Source organism: Pipistrellus kuhlii, unplaced genomic scaffold, assembly GCF_014108245.1.
Source record: "Pipistrellus kuhlii isolate mPipKuh1 unplaced genomic scaffold, mPipKuh1.p scaffold_m20_p_63, whole genome shotgun sequence".
Lineage (NCBI taxonomy): Eukaryota > Metazoa > Chordata > Mammalia > Chiroptera > Vespertilionidae > Pipistrellus > Pipistrellus kuhlii.
The window spans coordinates 504,434-520,894 of record NW_023425566.1 but is presented as its reverse complement, the minus strand read 5'-3'; the positions used below and the strand labels follow the sequence as shown (position 1 = coordinate 520,894).

Sequence of the window (16,461 nt, the reverse complement as noted above, 5' to 3'; positions counted from 1 at the left end):
CTTCAAGCTTGCTGTCTTTCCAGCATCCCCATGTCATCAGCAGGCCATTTATAAAAACTGCCCCTTGGCCACCATGCTCCCATCTCCTATTGCATTTGGGAGGCTAGTTTGGGGAGAAGAAACCTAAGAACAACCCCACAGGGATCCTGCTTCTCTAACATGGGGCTATCTCATTGGAAATATGAAATGTAAAAATAAATTCCAGCATTATATTTCTGGTGGGCTATTTTATGATCCAAGGGCCCGGCTGTTGACAAAGTCCCCCCCTCCGCTCCCTCATCCTCTCCTCTGCCATTGCCATAATGTCTATTTGTCATTTTGTGATGGATTTTTTTTTTTTCCATTTTGAAAACAACAATACACTATGATGTGTTCTCATTTCTATGCAAAGAAGACATGGCCTGACCCCATGGCTGGAGCAGCTGATTGAAATGCTAATGTTAATGATGGTATATCACAGAGAGGCTTCTGTGCCCACACTGTGCATTAACCTTGCATTTCCATTATCCATAACATGCCACTTTTCTCCTAGAAAATGCCCTTTCTCTAATAGACTGGAGCCTTTTAGCTTTCCCACAAAATTGTCCACATCGTTTATTTAGTAGAAGCCTGCAGGGAACATCCACACTGAATATTAAACACAGAGAATTCTGATTCTCCGATTGTCCCGCTTTCCACTCCTCTAACAGCGGTATCTGTGGTTGTATCAACTTTACACAAATTCCTTAAAAAGTGGCCTTTGCATTCTTATGTTGTTTCTTGGAATATGTTCAAAGGTTGTGCTGAAAATAAAAAATTGAAATGATCAGAGGTCCAGTGAAATTCATATTTAACAAAGTGATGCATTCTGACAAGCTGTCTGTTGTCCTGCTTCTCCGTCTTGCAACCTCCAGCAGTGGCCTCCAAAAGGGATGCTCACATACCCGTGATGCGTACATTCTCGAAGGCTGACCAACCAACATTTCCCACAGAGAATCGTATTTTCAGCTAGTCTTATTGCAAGCCGAACAACTAAACATTATCAAAGACTGCATTTTATTTCATATTTTACCATCTTAATGCAAATCTTGTTCTTAAGTCCCAAATGGGGAAAAAAAATCTGCCATAAAATTAAGGTTGCTTAGAAACCTGGGTCCATGGCTTATATGCTTTAAGGCAGTGTTTCCCAAACTTCTCTCATGATGAGAACCACCTGGTGGAGTTGTCAAAATACAGATTCCTGAATCCCAACTAAGAAGTGCCAAACTAGAGCTTAGCTTAGAGCACTAGTTAAGTATACAATTTTACCTATATGTTCCCAAAAATTCTAGTTTAGCACTTCTTAGTTGGGATTCAGGAATCTGTATTTTAACAACTCCACCAGGTGATTCTCATCATGAGAGAAGTTTGGGAAACACTGGTCTAAGGCAAGCAGACAGTGATTTGAAGAAAAATAAAGCAAAGTTGTTTCATGTGTGCATTTAAAATATCCATTTGTGCTAATTTGTTTCTTCCTTTGGGTATAAAGTCATTCTGTTTCTTAGGATCTATAAATTAGACTGGCTTTTACCATAGTGTTATTTTGACTATAGATTAGTATTCTCCTTTCTAACATACATAGGGTGCCCCCCAAAATGTATACATACTTTAATAGCTGATAACTCACTTAATTTTCACTCCTTTTCAGTTTTAACTGATTTGAAATAATGGGTGAAGCCAGACTAAGCTTTGGACAAAGAAAATTTATCCTAAAGTGCCACTAGACTTCTTATTTTATTTTATGGGAATACATAAAATATAAAGTTTACGGTACAAAACTGGCAACAGTTGATGAATTGAGGGCACATAAATACCAAACAAAATTATTCTTGATGTTTGCAGTTCCATTGCTTTGCATTATCAGCAGTGCCTGGACCAAAACAGTCATCGTTTGAAAACAGGCATTGACAAAAGAATTATTCATTTCTGTATTCTTTTAAATTTAAAATAAATTGTATGTTAATAAATGCTGACTTTACAATCATCCCACGTGTATACACATTTTTTTAGGAGACCCTGAACTTATACTCCCCCTTCCAAGAGGATTTAGGACAGCTTGAAAAAATATGTGTCAAATATGAAAATGAAATTTAGAAGTATAGAAATACATATAAAACAGCACGTGAAAAGCGGTGGTAGTTATGTCACTCAAGCCTTTCTCCTCAGAGAAAGCACCGCTAGCATCTTGGAGTGCGTGTTTCCAGATTTGGAAGGCGTGCGCCGTGCAGGTGCATCGTTGGCCCGTGTAAATGGAGTCGCACTCTGCACACGTTCTGAAGTGTGGCCTCCTTCTCTCGTTTAGCTGTGTACTGGGCACGGCCTGCCATGTAAATGTGTTTGCAGCTGTTTAGATTCCTTTTCCAAAAGTTGTAAACAAAGATGTACTGCCGGTGCCCATCCAGGCAGCTTGTTTACAACTCTAGGCCTGATGATTGTCGCTGTGGATGAAGGGGAGGGTCCTGTCCAAAGCGGAAGTGCTCCACCCACCCACCCTCGGCAAAGGAGTTTTAGGTGAAGGTTCCTCTCCTTCAGGGTCACCAACAGGCCAAAGACGAGTTCATTGCTGCTTGGATGGTCATTCATGCGCTTTGGACTCTTTTATTTACTAATATTACTGCATTTTCTTTTTCAGGAAGTGCCTTTTTATGTAATGGGTCTTTTTATTTTCCTTTTGAAGGCTATTCTTTTTGCTTTGTAGACATTCTTAGTAGACTGAAGACAGGAACCTATTCTGCTATCAATGGAGCAAAAACGTTTTCCCCAGTGTTTGGTTCACCTTTCAACTTTGTTTATAGTTTTCTCTGACCTAGCTGATCAAGTAGGCAGATGGAGGGCTGAGGGCCGTGGCTCTGTGCCAGCCCTGCACCCTCTTCCATCTCCTCTCTCCCCCACACATGCTCCCGCTATGGGTGTGATACTATATGCAACAACGGAAGAGAGGTACTAAGAAATATACTCCCTTTCAGGCACAATTTAAAAGCCCTGCAGAAGAACATCCATCTAATAGAAAAATTAAAATCCCACTAAAAATACCATTGCAAAAAAATCAATAAATAAAAATTTCTAAATTAGGGGGTGGGGTGGGGCAGGAGAAGATATACTTGCCAACATGGCTGAAATGGAGTACCAGGTGTTGGTAAGGATGTCAAGCAACTGGGCATCTTGTTACATTGCTATGCCACTTTAGAAAACTGTTATCTACTAAAGCAAAAACCAACCAACCAACCTACACATACAGTGCTCTCCTATGACCCAGTAATGCCACTCCCAGGTATATGTCCAATAGAAATCTATATTTGGGCGCCAAAGAATGTTCGTTGTGGCACATTCATAACAGCAAAAATCTGGAGATAATGCCATGCCTATCAACTTAGAATGGCTATTAGTGGAATACTAAATAGCAGTGAGAATGAGCACAAATACTATATGCCACGTTGAATGAAACCCAACCCTAGAGTACATACCCTATGGTTCCATACAGTGACTATGTCAAGTTCAAAACTAAGCAAAACTAATGTGTGGTGTAAGAAAACAGGATGGTGATGGGAAGGGGACACAGAAAAGGGCTTCTGGGATGTTGTTGATGTTCCATTTTTCGATATGAGGGGTGGTTGTGTGATATAAAAATGTACTGAGGCGGACACAAGATGGATAGCATTTTCTGTACATGTTATAATCCAAAAATTGCAAAAAACAAGTAAAATACCAAACTCATAACAAATTGTTATTTTAACTGAATCAACTGTGAGTTAGCAGGGAGATAGCTTTTAAAAACTAATATGTAAGTGCTTCCTCTTTACCCACGCTATGCTAACATGCCGGTTATATAGGTATCTTGCCAAAGTATGTTACTGCAAGGGGTATGCTCTTTTCTTATCTTCCCACTTTACAGATAAAGGTAAGGAAACTCTGAGAAGCCAAGGATTTTGTCTAGAACTGCCCAGTCTGGAAAGGGGCTAGGCTGAGACTCAAACCCATGCCTGTCTATCTCAAGTCCTCTCTGGGTCTCTCAACACAACCACAAAATATAGACAGATGTGCTCCTCTGTAGGAGGGATCTCAGAGAAAACGAGTGTGTGCTGTACCTCTGCAGGCAGTGAGTGGCCCTAGGGGATTTCAGAGTTCAAGTCAACACCAGAATGTAAATTCACTGGCTCCTTTGATGAAATCCCCCAATAATAGATGATGGCCTAAAGCTTTTCTCCCAAGAACCAAGCAAGGCACCTTACTGTTGCTTACCTGGAAGGGAAACAGAATTTCCTCTGACTCTGCAGGCTGCCAGCACCCAGCCCCATGTAACTATGGAAGTAGGCAAGGACCTGGAGGGGGACAGGGGCTGTATACGAAGATGCAGGACGCTGGGCGGCTAAATCAGTGCATACACTTAGCTTGCTGCTCACCACATGCCAGAACTATCAGAGTTCTGCTACTTTGGTTTTCAAACATAATTTTAAAGGGACTTCAGAATATTGGATTAAGAAAAATGTGTGATGTATACTATTACAAAGAGAAACCATTTGAAAGGCAAACGCATATATTTATAAACATAGCATTTTATTAAGAAAATGTTTACAACCTTCTTACAATACAACAAATTTTGTTGTGATTTAGCACGTTATCCTCTATAAAAGTTGATGATATGATATTCAAGCTAAAACAATATAGTTAAAAAGTATGCCAAATCAACCACCATCTGCAAACCATCTATCACTGGCTAAGTAAAAACAGAAAAATCTTACAACAAAAACCCAAAGATCTAGTTTCCTTGTGTCAGCATCTACAAACAGCACAGATATCATATAGTTTACCTATAGACTCAGGTCCAGCCCAAGGTTAAGACTGCAAAAATAAAGTCTCTAAACATCCATATAAGCTTGGCAAGCCACCATTACAATAGTTGATCACAGGTGATCAAGCAATGCGTCATGCAGGGAAGCCACGGCTATACATCTGGGCTGTTTATAGTGCTATCAAGCGGCCTAAACTGGAAGCAATTCATTTTATTTTTTCCAAATTAGATGTTATTATAAAAGGCACAAGTATCTTACTCCTTGCATCAGGTCTTAAAAAGGCATGACATTCTTAGGAGAAATAAGAATTGCTGGTACGAGGGCTTAGCTTTTAAAAGATTTAATGTCTAGGCTCACTTCCACACTCCATATCTGCTTCCCTTCAAGATTGGTCTTGGATTGTCACAGCCGTTGACAAATACTCTATTACACAGTAAGCGAAGTTCTGACACTCACACTATCTCATCACCAGAGCTAGAAAACATTTTGTCACTCAGGTCATGTAGCCACTTAAGTGAGTGCTGCCCACTGCCTCTCCCCCACCTAAAATTAGCCTTGTTTTCTGACAGCACTGGTTGTATCTCGTCTCTCGTTTGTTGGACATGGAGAGCAAGCCCTGCAGTGCTGTGGGAGATAGCACAGGACTGTCGCATGCACTAAGGAGGTGGATGGTGCCCTGTGACTTTAAGGGACAGCCCACTGCAAAATGAGAAGAGAAATAAGGTAAGAATTTCGCTTCGATCACAGAGAGGGCAAGACATCAATTCTCAAGAAGGTCAGAGGCATGATTGACAACTACGTGAGTGACTCATAAAGCGAGATGATAGAAAGACGGAGCTCGAGGAGAGTGAAAAGGAAAATCTTTTCCAGAGCAATAAAGCTCTGTCCACACACCACGACAAATGGTTTAAAAACAGAGCTACCAACCAGCTGTTCTGACTGGCCAGCTACCGATAATTTTTCCTGCACTGAATCGACCGGTCGCTCTGACATCATGGGTATGATCCATATTAAGGAAAAGTTTCATCAATTATGTCATAACCTCATACATAAAGTAAAAGGAGGTACACAAATTCAAGCCCTGGTTTTCAAATTTCTCGGGGAGTAAACCTGATTAGTCCAGGGTAAATTTAATGAAAATATTCATAAAGGACAAACGAGATTAAGATGAAGCCCCATTGTGAAGTCACCGCTGCTGTGTGCAGACCGTGCTTCAAGGAGGGGTGTGCTGCCTGTCCACACGGGCCGCCCCACACTCCAGGCTATTTCTACAACAGGACGTGGCTTTGGGGAACAATTTCAGTTCTGAGTAAAGATAAATGGCCCTACATGTGGAACGCTACTTTAAAAAGGACTCTTTCTAAACGAGCACTGATATTAAATAATTTGCTTCCAGAAGTACTGAAAAGTTCCTACATTAAGACGTAGTATGAAGACTGGCATGTTTTATTTCTGCTGCATGATTAAGAACATTAAGGTTTGCCATTGAAAACTGCCAATTAAAGGAGGCAATTTAAAAAAAAAATCATTGCTGTCTTAGGATTTGCCATTAATTGGCTGAATTCTTGGCACTTGAATTCCTGTTCATGGAAGGCTGTCCTGAATTTTGTTTGTTTCAATTATGAAGCGTTTTGATGAGGCACTGGGCACCATGCAGATCTGAAAATGAACTGGCAATAAATGAAAACATTTTCTTGTTAAATTTAAGGCTCCATGATTTTAATTCAGTATCTACTAATGACACATTCTAACATTACTATCTCAAATGTTCGATGTAATAAAAAGAAAAGATGAAAGGCTTTTCTTTTCATTAAACTTCTGAATCCTTTTGTTTGGAAGACCCAAGTATTCTAGCATATCTACAATTGATTATACTCTGTAAAGAAAGAACACAGATATTAGTTATTCCTGATGGTACAGACCCTCAAATTAAAGTTGATCTATGCTAGTAGGAGTCCTTCTTGATTTGGGAAGTAAATCATTTTCCTATATGCTAAGAAAAGAATTCTGAAGGACAAACTGAGAAATATGGACATTTTTGGTTCTATTTTTTCACTTTCTTCATTACGTCTAATGAAACTTCATCACCACAGATCTCTCACTTAACATTCTCTTGGATTGAAAAAGTGGAGGCTACTGAGAAATGTAATACTCTCCTAATATTTTTTTAGAATTTCATTTGCACAAAGAACAGAACAAATGCCCCAGCATTCCATTAATGTTTCCTGCAAATCAGATAATCAAATTGCCTGGATTTCTAATACTGGAAGTCAAGACCAGTAACTCTGCTATCGAGAGAAACTGGCAAAGGCTGTTTGCTTCATTTCTGGGCTGAATCCCACGCCCCCTCCCTCTTCTAACACTACACAGTATAAGGTCCATCTCCTGGATGAATCATTGCTTGGACTATTTACTTTTTTCCTATACCTTACCTTGCATCATTTTAAAATTGTTGATGGGCCATGCTAATTGAAATCAGGTATCCTTAAAGGTACATTCCATTTCTTCCTTTAAAAAATATGAACTGTCAAAAGGTAGACCACCTCTTGGAGTGACTAATTAACAGAAGTCATCATGCTGCTAGTCCTTCTAAGACAAATGTAAATAACCAAGATTGCTGACAGGGTTACACTATCAGCCTCATCCCTGTCTTTTAGTTTTTCCTAGAGGGTTATGAGGAATATTTACAGCCAAGTAAGTTTGGAGAGGGGAGACAGCCTGAGTCTGGGTGCTGTCGTTTCCACACAATGTTCTAAAGTAGGTCAGAGTTAAGGGACTTCCAGCAACGTTTTCCCAGAAGGAAAGGATTTTCTCATTAGCTATGCAGGTTCCTGCGAAGACATCTGTTGTGCTCATAATATACTCTGAGCCTCTATCTTACACACCAAGGGGCTGTGGATCATGTTTTCAGTTTTAAAACGAGTGAAAAATGCTTATTATAAGAAGGAATACAACGTCTTTTGCCATTCATTCTCAGACTGCAACAGATGCCCATGACCATGAATACCTTTCCAAGCTCTGAGGCTGCCCTGCCCATTAGCCCTCCCCATCCCCATCAGACCTGCCCTTGCTGACACAGCCCGAGAGGTGCAGGCCCTCTGGTTCCATGTCCCCAGGGGAGCCAGGGAACGGATCTCTAACGGATGTTTTCATTGCTGTAGCTCCCCTTTCAATTTACAATAGAAGGCCTCCTAGAACCTTTTTTCCTTCTTGAGGACTGCAGAGAAATAAATATAAGACTTAAAGAGAAGCAGAGAAATTAAGCGCGATTTTCTTTATATATTTAAAAAGAATGACAATTGATGACCTCAAGGAGGATTGCAGCCCTCTTAGAAGACATCAAGCTTCTCAAAGAACCTGACCCTTCTAAACTGGGGGAGGCAGGCACTTCAAACATAATCCTACATGGCAGCACAGAAGTGTGTTATTCTGAAGGAATAAAACCTTCCTGTTGCTATATGTGGAACGTGTTCTGCCTGTGGCTGAGGAGCAGGTGATGGAGGGTTCATTTGGAACTTGAAGGGCCTGCATCCAGGTACTTCTCCCCAATCACTTCTTAAAGAGAAATTGAAATGAAGAACACTTGATCATACTCTTACTTTGTTCTCTTAATCACAAAATGATAGTTAATTAGTTATCAGAGGATCAGAAAAACACTTATGTGGAAGGAGACTTCTGGAGACCAATGGTGACTAGGATTAGACACCTGCGAAGAGCTTATTTCAATTTTTCTGAGAGGAATCAATATACACTTGCAGCTAATTAATGATTTTTCTCTTTTCAGTCCCTAAAGTTTTTTTGTTTTTGTTTTTTTTTTTAAAGATGCCCTTGTGTCATAAGGGAACCAAAAGATTTTTATGGATGGATTAGACCTCAATTCCTTTGAAATCTGGCCTTCTCTCTTAAGACATAAGAACAAAGAATATATGAAATGTGTATCAGATCATTGCTCAGTCAGGTTAACATCCAAAGTGTGTTCAAAATGAAACACTGCTTCTGCCTTTAATATTCATCTTTGCATTTCATAAGCAAACAAAATAAATGAAAACCCCTTTCTCTATTTCATTGTGTGTGACTTGTGGATCTGAGAGAGCAATCTGTTGCTGTTGTTAACGCTTAAAAAGGTACTGCACAAGAATGATGCGATGTCAATTTCTGAGATGACTGATGGCAATGAGGGGAGGAGAGGCCCAGAAACGCGTGAAGAATAGTGGCTAGTGCTGCACATGCCGTACGCCCTTCATTCTGTGGATAAAATATGTGGCTACCGTCAGAGAGAATCTCTACGTGCTGGAAGGTGTCTGAGAAATGGCAGAGCACTCGTTGCAGGGCTACCAAAGATGGACCCGTTTGGGGCTGAAGACAGTCAAGGTCAAAACAGGATCAGAGGCATTTATTCGCTTCACCCGTAAGGTGAAGCAAGCAAGCACTTTGTTTTTCCCTGTGCACCCAGACACCATGAAATCGTAAACATTAACTGACAGGTTTGGTGGAAATATTGTGAAGGTCACAGATTTGCACCATTTTTTTTTGGTAAAATAGGAAATAAGGGGCCACACAATCACCGTCTCTTCGGGAAGGAGCCAAACAACTTTTGTTTTTATTTTCTTGTCATGGAGACAGAGGCCCAGAGTGGGGATGCTAGGGATGGACCAGGGCAGTGGCCAAGTACCGGCCTCCACCTGGATGCACTAGTATATGAAATAAAGTGAAGCCACCTTCAGCCCAAAGAGCCCAGTCCTTACAATCATTTGTTTTCTCTGAAAGCAAGATGCTGGGGCGGAGGCTGGGGGGGCTGGGAGAGAGATGAGAGTGGCTATAGAGTCTACATGTATTTTAAACAAAACGATGTTAGAATTTTCACTAACTACATTCCTTCTATTGGATTTTAATAAAAAACAAGCAATTTCAAATGCTTGAGATATTCACCAGGGAGAAGGGAATCGTTTTGTACTTCATCTGAGTTATAATTTTCTCATTAAAATCTACCCATATCAAGTGGGGTGCACAAAGAAATAACAATTATTTTTAAAAGTTTTGACTGTTCAGTTTAAGGAGAGCTCTGAAAACACAATTTAGTTTGAAATTCAAGCTGTTTCATTTCCCATATAATCTTGTAAATTTCCTTCCCTTACAATACTCAGGTTGGAAGGGTGCCAAATTAGAGCAGGGACAAATTTTCACCAACTTCACTTCAGTGCTTTATTTTTAGATTATATTAAAAACCTCATTAGGCTCCCTGAGGGAAAAGAGTGTTAACCACTAACAGAGGCAGGGGGGAAAAGGGAACCGGAAAGATAAGCTAAATTGTTAACAAGGAAAGCTCTCTTCAAACAGTTGGTCCGAGGCCGAAGTTAAAAGTGAAAAGTGACTTATTACCAAGACCAGGTAAATGACCTGAGCTTAGAGCTTAATTTTCTACTCCAGGGCTAGGAAGGCTAGTCAGGCTTATCCAAGTGGCATATGTCTATGTTATGATTTCCAGATGGGCACCGGAAGGGGGATGGAAGGAAAGGCAGGGAAATCTTTAAAAACTATAAACTAAGGCTCTATGCTTTCGTACAACATAAATGTGCTTTGAAGAGTCTCCTGTGGACAGGCTGAAAATGGGGTTGAAATTAAATGGAATGAAACACAGAATTTATTACCATATTTACATAATTTATACTTTTTTAAAGCAATGGTCTCATAAATATGGACTACAACTTTACATAGGCTAACCAACAGATAATTGTTCCCCCCACCAAAATATTTGGTTAAATAAAAAATTGACAGTATTTACACTACTTTCTTTTCCTTCTTTTTAAACCAGTTAGTCAGTTTAAACATATGCAATTTGATTTACTCCAGTCAGCTTCTCCACCACCACCCCTGATCCTTAGAGCTTATTACAGAAGGTGCCAGTAATGAGTTTGGTGACACATACAGGACAGGGTCAGAATGCAAAACAGAGGCTATTGTTGTGAACTTACTGAATGTATCCTGGGCTAATGTATGCAATGGAAAGTGCTCTGGAGATGGATGCAATCATTTCCATCAGTCCGATAAATAACCCATTTTACCTTCAGATAATAATCGCCATCCCTCCACTTAACGATATGCTACCACATTTTAAATTATACAACTCCCCAGAACAGTGGTAATGTGAAACCAAGGAAATTAATCTCCACGAGGTCTTCTTTCCCTCCAGAATGATGAAAGTGCTCATTTCCCTTTACAAATGTTACATAAAATCTTGATTACAAAATGAAGCAACAATTGGATCCTACCATCCATACAATTACATGTTCTTTTTCAACAGGTCAAAAGCCAGTGATGGAGTCCCTTTGTCCCCCAGAGTCTTTACATAACAAAAGTCCGAAGACTGAAACAGCACTGATAGTCTTCAAAGACGAAACAGACTGGTCAATTTCTGCGACTCTTTTGCACGAAGACCCCAGACCAGCTAGGCGAAGCCTGGCAGCAGGGCCCAGCCCTCCCGTTAGCTTTCAGGACCACCTACTTCACCGCTGAGGCTGAGGCTGAGGCTGAGGCTGAGGCTGAGGCTGAGTCAACAGCAGCTTCGCCTGGGCTCTGAAGGCTGTCTCCGGAGTTTGAAGCCCTTCCCGCCACATGGCGGGTTGGTGTCAGTGGAAGGAATTCTTCGACCTAAATCAAGAGGACAGGAAGGAAGAGAATGAACCTTAATGTTCTAAATCTGCTCATTCTGACATAATTTTGTAGATATAACTTGACAGTTTTCATTAAAAAAAGTTTAATACATTTTTAATTTTGTGATGATTTTATATTTAGAGAAAAGTTGCAAAGATAATATACAGAGTTGTTGATACGCCTCACCCAGTTTCCCCTAATGTTACTATCTTATGCTGCTACAAGACATTTGTTGAACTGAAAAATTCAACATTGGCACATCACTAGTAGCTAAACTCCACTTTTTGTGGATGCCACCGGTTTTCCATTAATGTTCTGTTTCTGTTTCAGGGTCCAAGCAAGGATATCACGTGGCATTTAGTAGGTAATACATGCACATTAAAAAAAAAAATTCAGAACAGATTCATCCCTCTGTCCAGTATTAGGTGTGGACAGAAGCACACAACACACACCTTTTTTTTTTTTTTTTAAATATATTTTATTGATTTTTTTACAGAGAGGAAGAGAGAGGGATAGAGAGTTAGAAACATCGATGAGAGAGAATCATCAACCAGCTGCCTCCTGCACATCCCCCACCGGGGATGTGCCCGCAACCAAGGTACATGCCCTTGACCGGAATCGAACACTGGACCCTTCAGTCCGCAGGCCGACGCTCCATCCACTGAGCCAAACAGGTTTCAGCAACACACACAGCTTAACGGTTAACCTGTCCCCATTCCTAAACTGGGACAGGAGCAACCAGAGTGCAAGGCTCTCACCTTGCTATCTTCAAGGTGTATCCTGGGACTGTCCCAGCACACTGCCTGGAGAGCTGCCATCTTCTAGCTAGGTGATAGCTCGGCGACACTGCAGTGGATTATGGATGTACTGTAATTAAAGTGCTCCCTTGTTGATAAATATTTAGTTTGTTTACAATATTCTGATGCTACTAACAATGATGCCAGAATATCTTTGTGAACCTGAGTGCATGTGTTGGATAAACTAACAGAGTGGAAGAGCCAGGTCACGCTATTCTACTTCTGGGTATTGACCCTGACAAATTCCCTGTAGCCGCCTACCTCGCCCAGATGCAGAAAGGACGTGCAATTTAAATTTTGACAGATGCTGCCAAATTGTTCTCTGAAGAGGCTGTGTCATGTTGTTCTGCTACCAACCATGAATGAGAATGAACAGGTTTCACTTTACTGCTCCATGAAGCATAATGTCAATTTTAAGGGAAACCTGAAATCACCCATCCACCCACCCACCCCACTGATAACTCAGGCTGCTTCTGTACAGGCTTTCTTGATGCCTCCCACTTCCTAACTCTCCAACATCTTGGGCACTGAAATCCATCAGGACTTTGGAGGCACGTGTCATATATTTGTTTATGCAAAGAGCTCCCTCAAGTTAGACCCTCAGCCCTTCAAAGGGGAAATTCTGTTTGTCCATCTTTGTTTCCAGGGTCATTAGCACAGTTCCTGGCACTGAAATATTCTGAAGACATGAAATGACCTGGGTGCATGCATTTTGGGCATGGACAAGCTGAGATGGAATCTGCCAGCTCCTGTGTCCTTGGTTGCCATGCCTGGAGCCTCCAGCACGTTGAGCAGCCTGCAGATCAGGTGGGTGGCACCCAGCATGTGTCCATATGACTGGAAGGTATCCCCCAGTATGTCCTACCCCTACTTTTCAAGTGCCTGTACATGCTACTGTGAATAAACTATTCACAACCTTTACTGATGTTTCTGGTCATCACACATTTCTCATTAAATAGGTCCTGGAAGTACAGCTGGGACAACAGTCACCTCTGAAACATGCTTAGAAGGAGGCAGAGGAGGGCATCTTCCTGACCTGGGAATAGGCAGTGACTTCTCAAACCAGAGCCAGAAAGTGTCAACCATAAAGGAAAACAAGGACCAATGGGCATCTATTAAGGTTAAAAACTCCAGTTCATCCAAGGAGTGGATTCAGACATTCAGACATGGACAGAGCAGATTTGTCCAACACACATGATCACCAGTGGACTCACTCCCTAGTCAACCATAAACACTCAGGAAAAGGCAGGCAACTGAACAGAAAAACACAAAATTTCACAAAGGAGGACATTCTGAGAGTATGTAAATGTAAATACAAACCTGGAAAGGTGCTCAACTTCATTAACTGTCAACGAAATACAAATCACTACCTGCCTACCAGGGACGGAGAGTACTCCCATTCCCCTGGTGTCAGGTCAGCAAGTACACGTTCAGTGAACACATGCATACCCAGGACTCAGTTATTCTTCTCCTGGTATAAAATACACCTATCGAAATGTGTGCCTATTGTGTAGATAGCGGACGGGAAGCAGAATGCTCACAGCAGTACCATTTGTAATAGCTCTACATTGGAAACAACCACTCAGATGCCTATCAACAGGATGGATAACCACTGTGGGCATCCTCCCTGCTCTGACTCTGAGGCCGATGGATGCACCATGGGAACAAGAATGAATCATGTAATGATATGGATGAACCTAAAAGCGTATGAACCTAAGAGAGATAAGGAAGCCAGACACAAGAGTAAATATAGTATGTTTTAAAAAACAAAGTATGAAACGAGGCAAAACAGATCTGAAGAGTCAGTAGTCAGGACTATGGTTCCCTTGGGGGGTGCCCCTGGACCTCACTCTGGGTGCAGATGTCAGTATATTTTGCTTATGAAAATTTCTTGAGCGTTATACATCTGATGTGAGCACTTACACTTCAGGAAGAAGCAAGTATGCCAGCTACTGTGCTAACACAACTTTATAACACCCAGTAAACATTAACCTCAATTTACATCTCTCTCAGTTTTTCCAATCTTTCTGAACATATATTTTAATTTTTCATGTTAAGGTGGGTATATACATGCTTGTTTTTATTTAAGGATTTTCATTTTTGGTATAATTCACTGCCTCCCTGTTTCGAATACTGTTAAAAAGAATACTTGAAAATAGTAATAATTTCAGTCCTACACGGTATGACTTAATGGTTAGAGCATTGGCCTTCGCACTGAAGAATCTGGGGTTTGATTCCCGCCCCCAGTCAGGATGTGTGCAGGAGGCAACCAATTGATGTGTCTCTCTCATATTGGTGTTTCTCCTTCTCTTCCTGCCTTCCACTCTCTCTAAAAATCAATGGAAAAAACATCCTTGGGTGAGGATTAACAAAAAAAATAATTAAAGTAGTAATTTTAATACACGTCTGACACCATACTTAGATTTTTTTAGCCTGAATTGTGAAAAATTTCTGATTGGCCTCATGTTGCTTTTAAGAATGCCTTTGGGGCCCTGACTGGTTTGGCTCAGTGGATAGAATGTTGGCCTGCAGACAGAAAGGTCCCAGGTTTGATTCTGGTCAAGTTCAAGTATCTTGGTTGCAGGCACATCCCCAGTGGGAGGTGTGCAGCAGGCAGCTGATTGATGTTTCTGACTCTCTATCCCTCCCTTTCTTCTCAGGAAAAAAAAAAAAAAAAAAAAAAAATCAATTAAAAAATATATATTCTCTCTCTCTCTCTCTCTCTCTCTCTCTCTCTCTCTCTCTCTCTCTATATATATATATATATATATATATATATATATATATATATAAATACCTTTGGGGCCCTAACTGGTTTGACACAGTGGATAGAGCATCAGCCTATGGACTATGGGGTCTCAGGTTTGATTCTAGTCAAAGGCACATGCCTGGGTTGTGGGCTCGATCCCCAGTGAGGGGTGTACAGGAGGCAGCCAATCAATGATTCTCTCTCATCACTGATGTTTCTCTCTCTCTCTCTTCCTCGTTGAAAATCAATAAAAATATATTTAAAAAAATGAATGCCTTTGGGTACCTGCTATTTACATTCCAGGAAGACAATAATCATCACTACTTTTTTTTTTTTTTTTTTTTTAAATTCTCACCTTAGGAAATTTTCCCATTGGTCTTCAGACAGAGTGGAAGAGGGAGAGACAGAAACACTGATGCAAGAGAGACACATTGACTGGTTACCTCCCCCACTCGCCCTCACCGAGGCTGCGGATCAAACCTGCAACCAAGGTACATGCCCTTGACTGGGAATTGAACCTGAGACCCTTTGGTCTGTGGATTGACGCTCTAACCACTGAGAAAACTGGTCAGGGCACATCATGAATTTTTAAAAATATATATTTTATTGACTTTTTATAAAAAGGAAGGGAGAGGGTTAGAGAGCCAGAAACATCGATGAGAGAGAAACATCAATCAGCTGCCTCTTGCACACCCCCTGCCAGGGATGTGCCCACAACCAAGGTATATGCCCTTGACCAGAATCGAACCTGGGACTCTCGAGTCCGCAGGCCGACGCTCTATCCACTGAGCCAAACGGGCCAGTTTTTAATGTTGACATAAAGGAACTGTACTAGAGGTTGCAAACCAGCAGCCCACGGGCCTTCTCTGCCATAGATGGGCTGGTAGGTCTGTCTGTACAGTACTCTACAAACATTTAAGTTAGTGGCCAAATCTCAGCAGTGGAACATGTTACATAAAATTCAGATTTCTGGTTCTCTGAACTAAAAACATCAAAAATTAAAAATGAAAACAAAAGCAACCCAAGCAATTGGGCGACCAGAGACTTACACTCTGGTGTGGCCACATTGTTGGAGTTGGGTCCCCCCACCAGCTGGGAGGCTTTCTGCCATCTGAGTCCCAGTACTTGCCCTGGGCCTGCTCCACCGGTGGGCCATCACTGGTGGTCCTAGTGGGCACTGAGTCTTCCAGCCTCAGCAATCTCCTATCTCAAAAGGGTCTTCTTCTTCTTCTTTTTTTTTAAATATATTTTATTGATTTTACAGAGCGGAATTGAGAGGGACAGAGTTAGAAATGTCGATGAGAGAGAAACATCGGCCAGCTGCCTCTTGCACACCCCCTACTTGGGATGTGCTCGCAGTCAAGGTACATGCCCTTGACCGGAATCGAACCCGGGACCTTTCAGTCCGCAGGCCGACGCTCTATCCACTGAGCCAAACCGGTTTTGGCTAGACAAA

At 41.3% G+C, this 16,461-nt stretch overlaps 1 protein-coding gene across 2 annotated transcripts in view; it reads right to left on the bottom strand.

Moving 5' to 3' along the window:
- Nucleotides 1–10,227: 10,227 nt before the first annotated feature.
- RAB22A (RAB22A, member RAS oncogene family) overlaps nt 10,228–16,461 on the bottom strand; it is a 51,259-nt gene continuing 45,025 nt past the window's right edge. The window contains exons 7-8 of one of the 2 annotated variants that reach the window (XR_006740410.1): nt 13,798–13,969; nt 11,336–11,456 (exon numbers count right to left, since the gene is read on the bottom strand). Coding sequence is in view for 1 of the 2 variants with exons in the window: in XM_036420208.2 (XP_036276101.1) it covers nt 11,359–11,456 (98 nt within the window). In the remaining variant the exon portion in view is untranslated. Of the gene's footprint in view, nt 11,457–13,797; nt 13,970–16,461 lie in introns of both variants that reach the window. The other variant, XM_036420208.2, reaches the window with a different exon arrangement.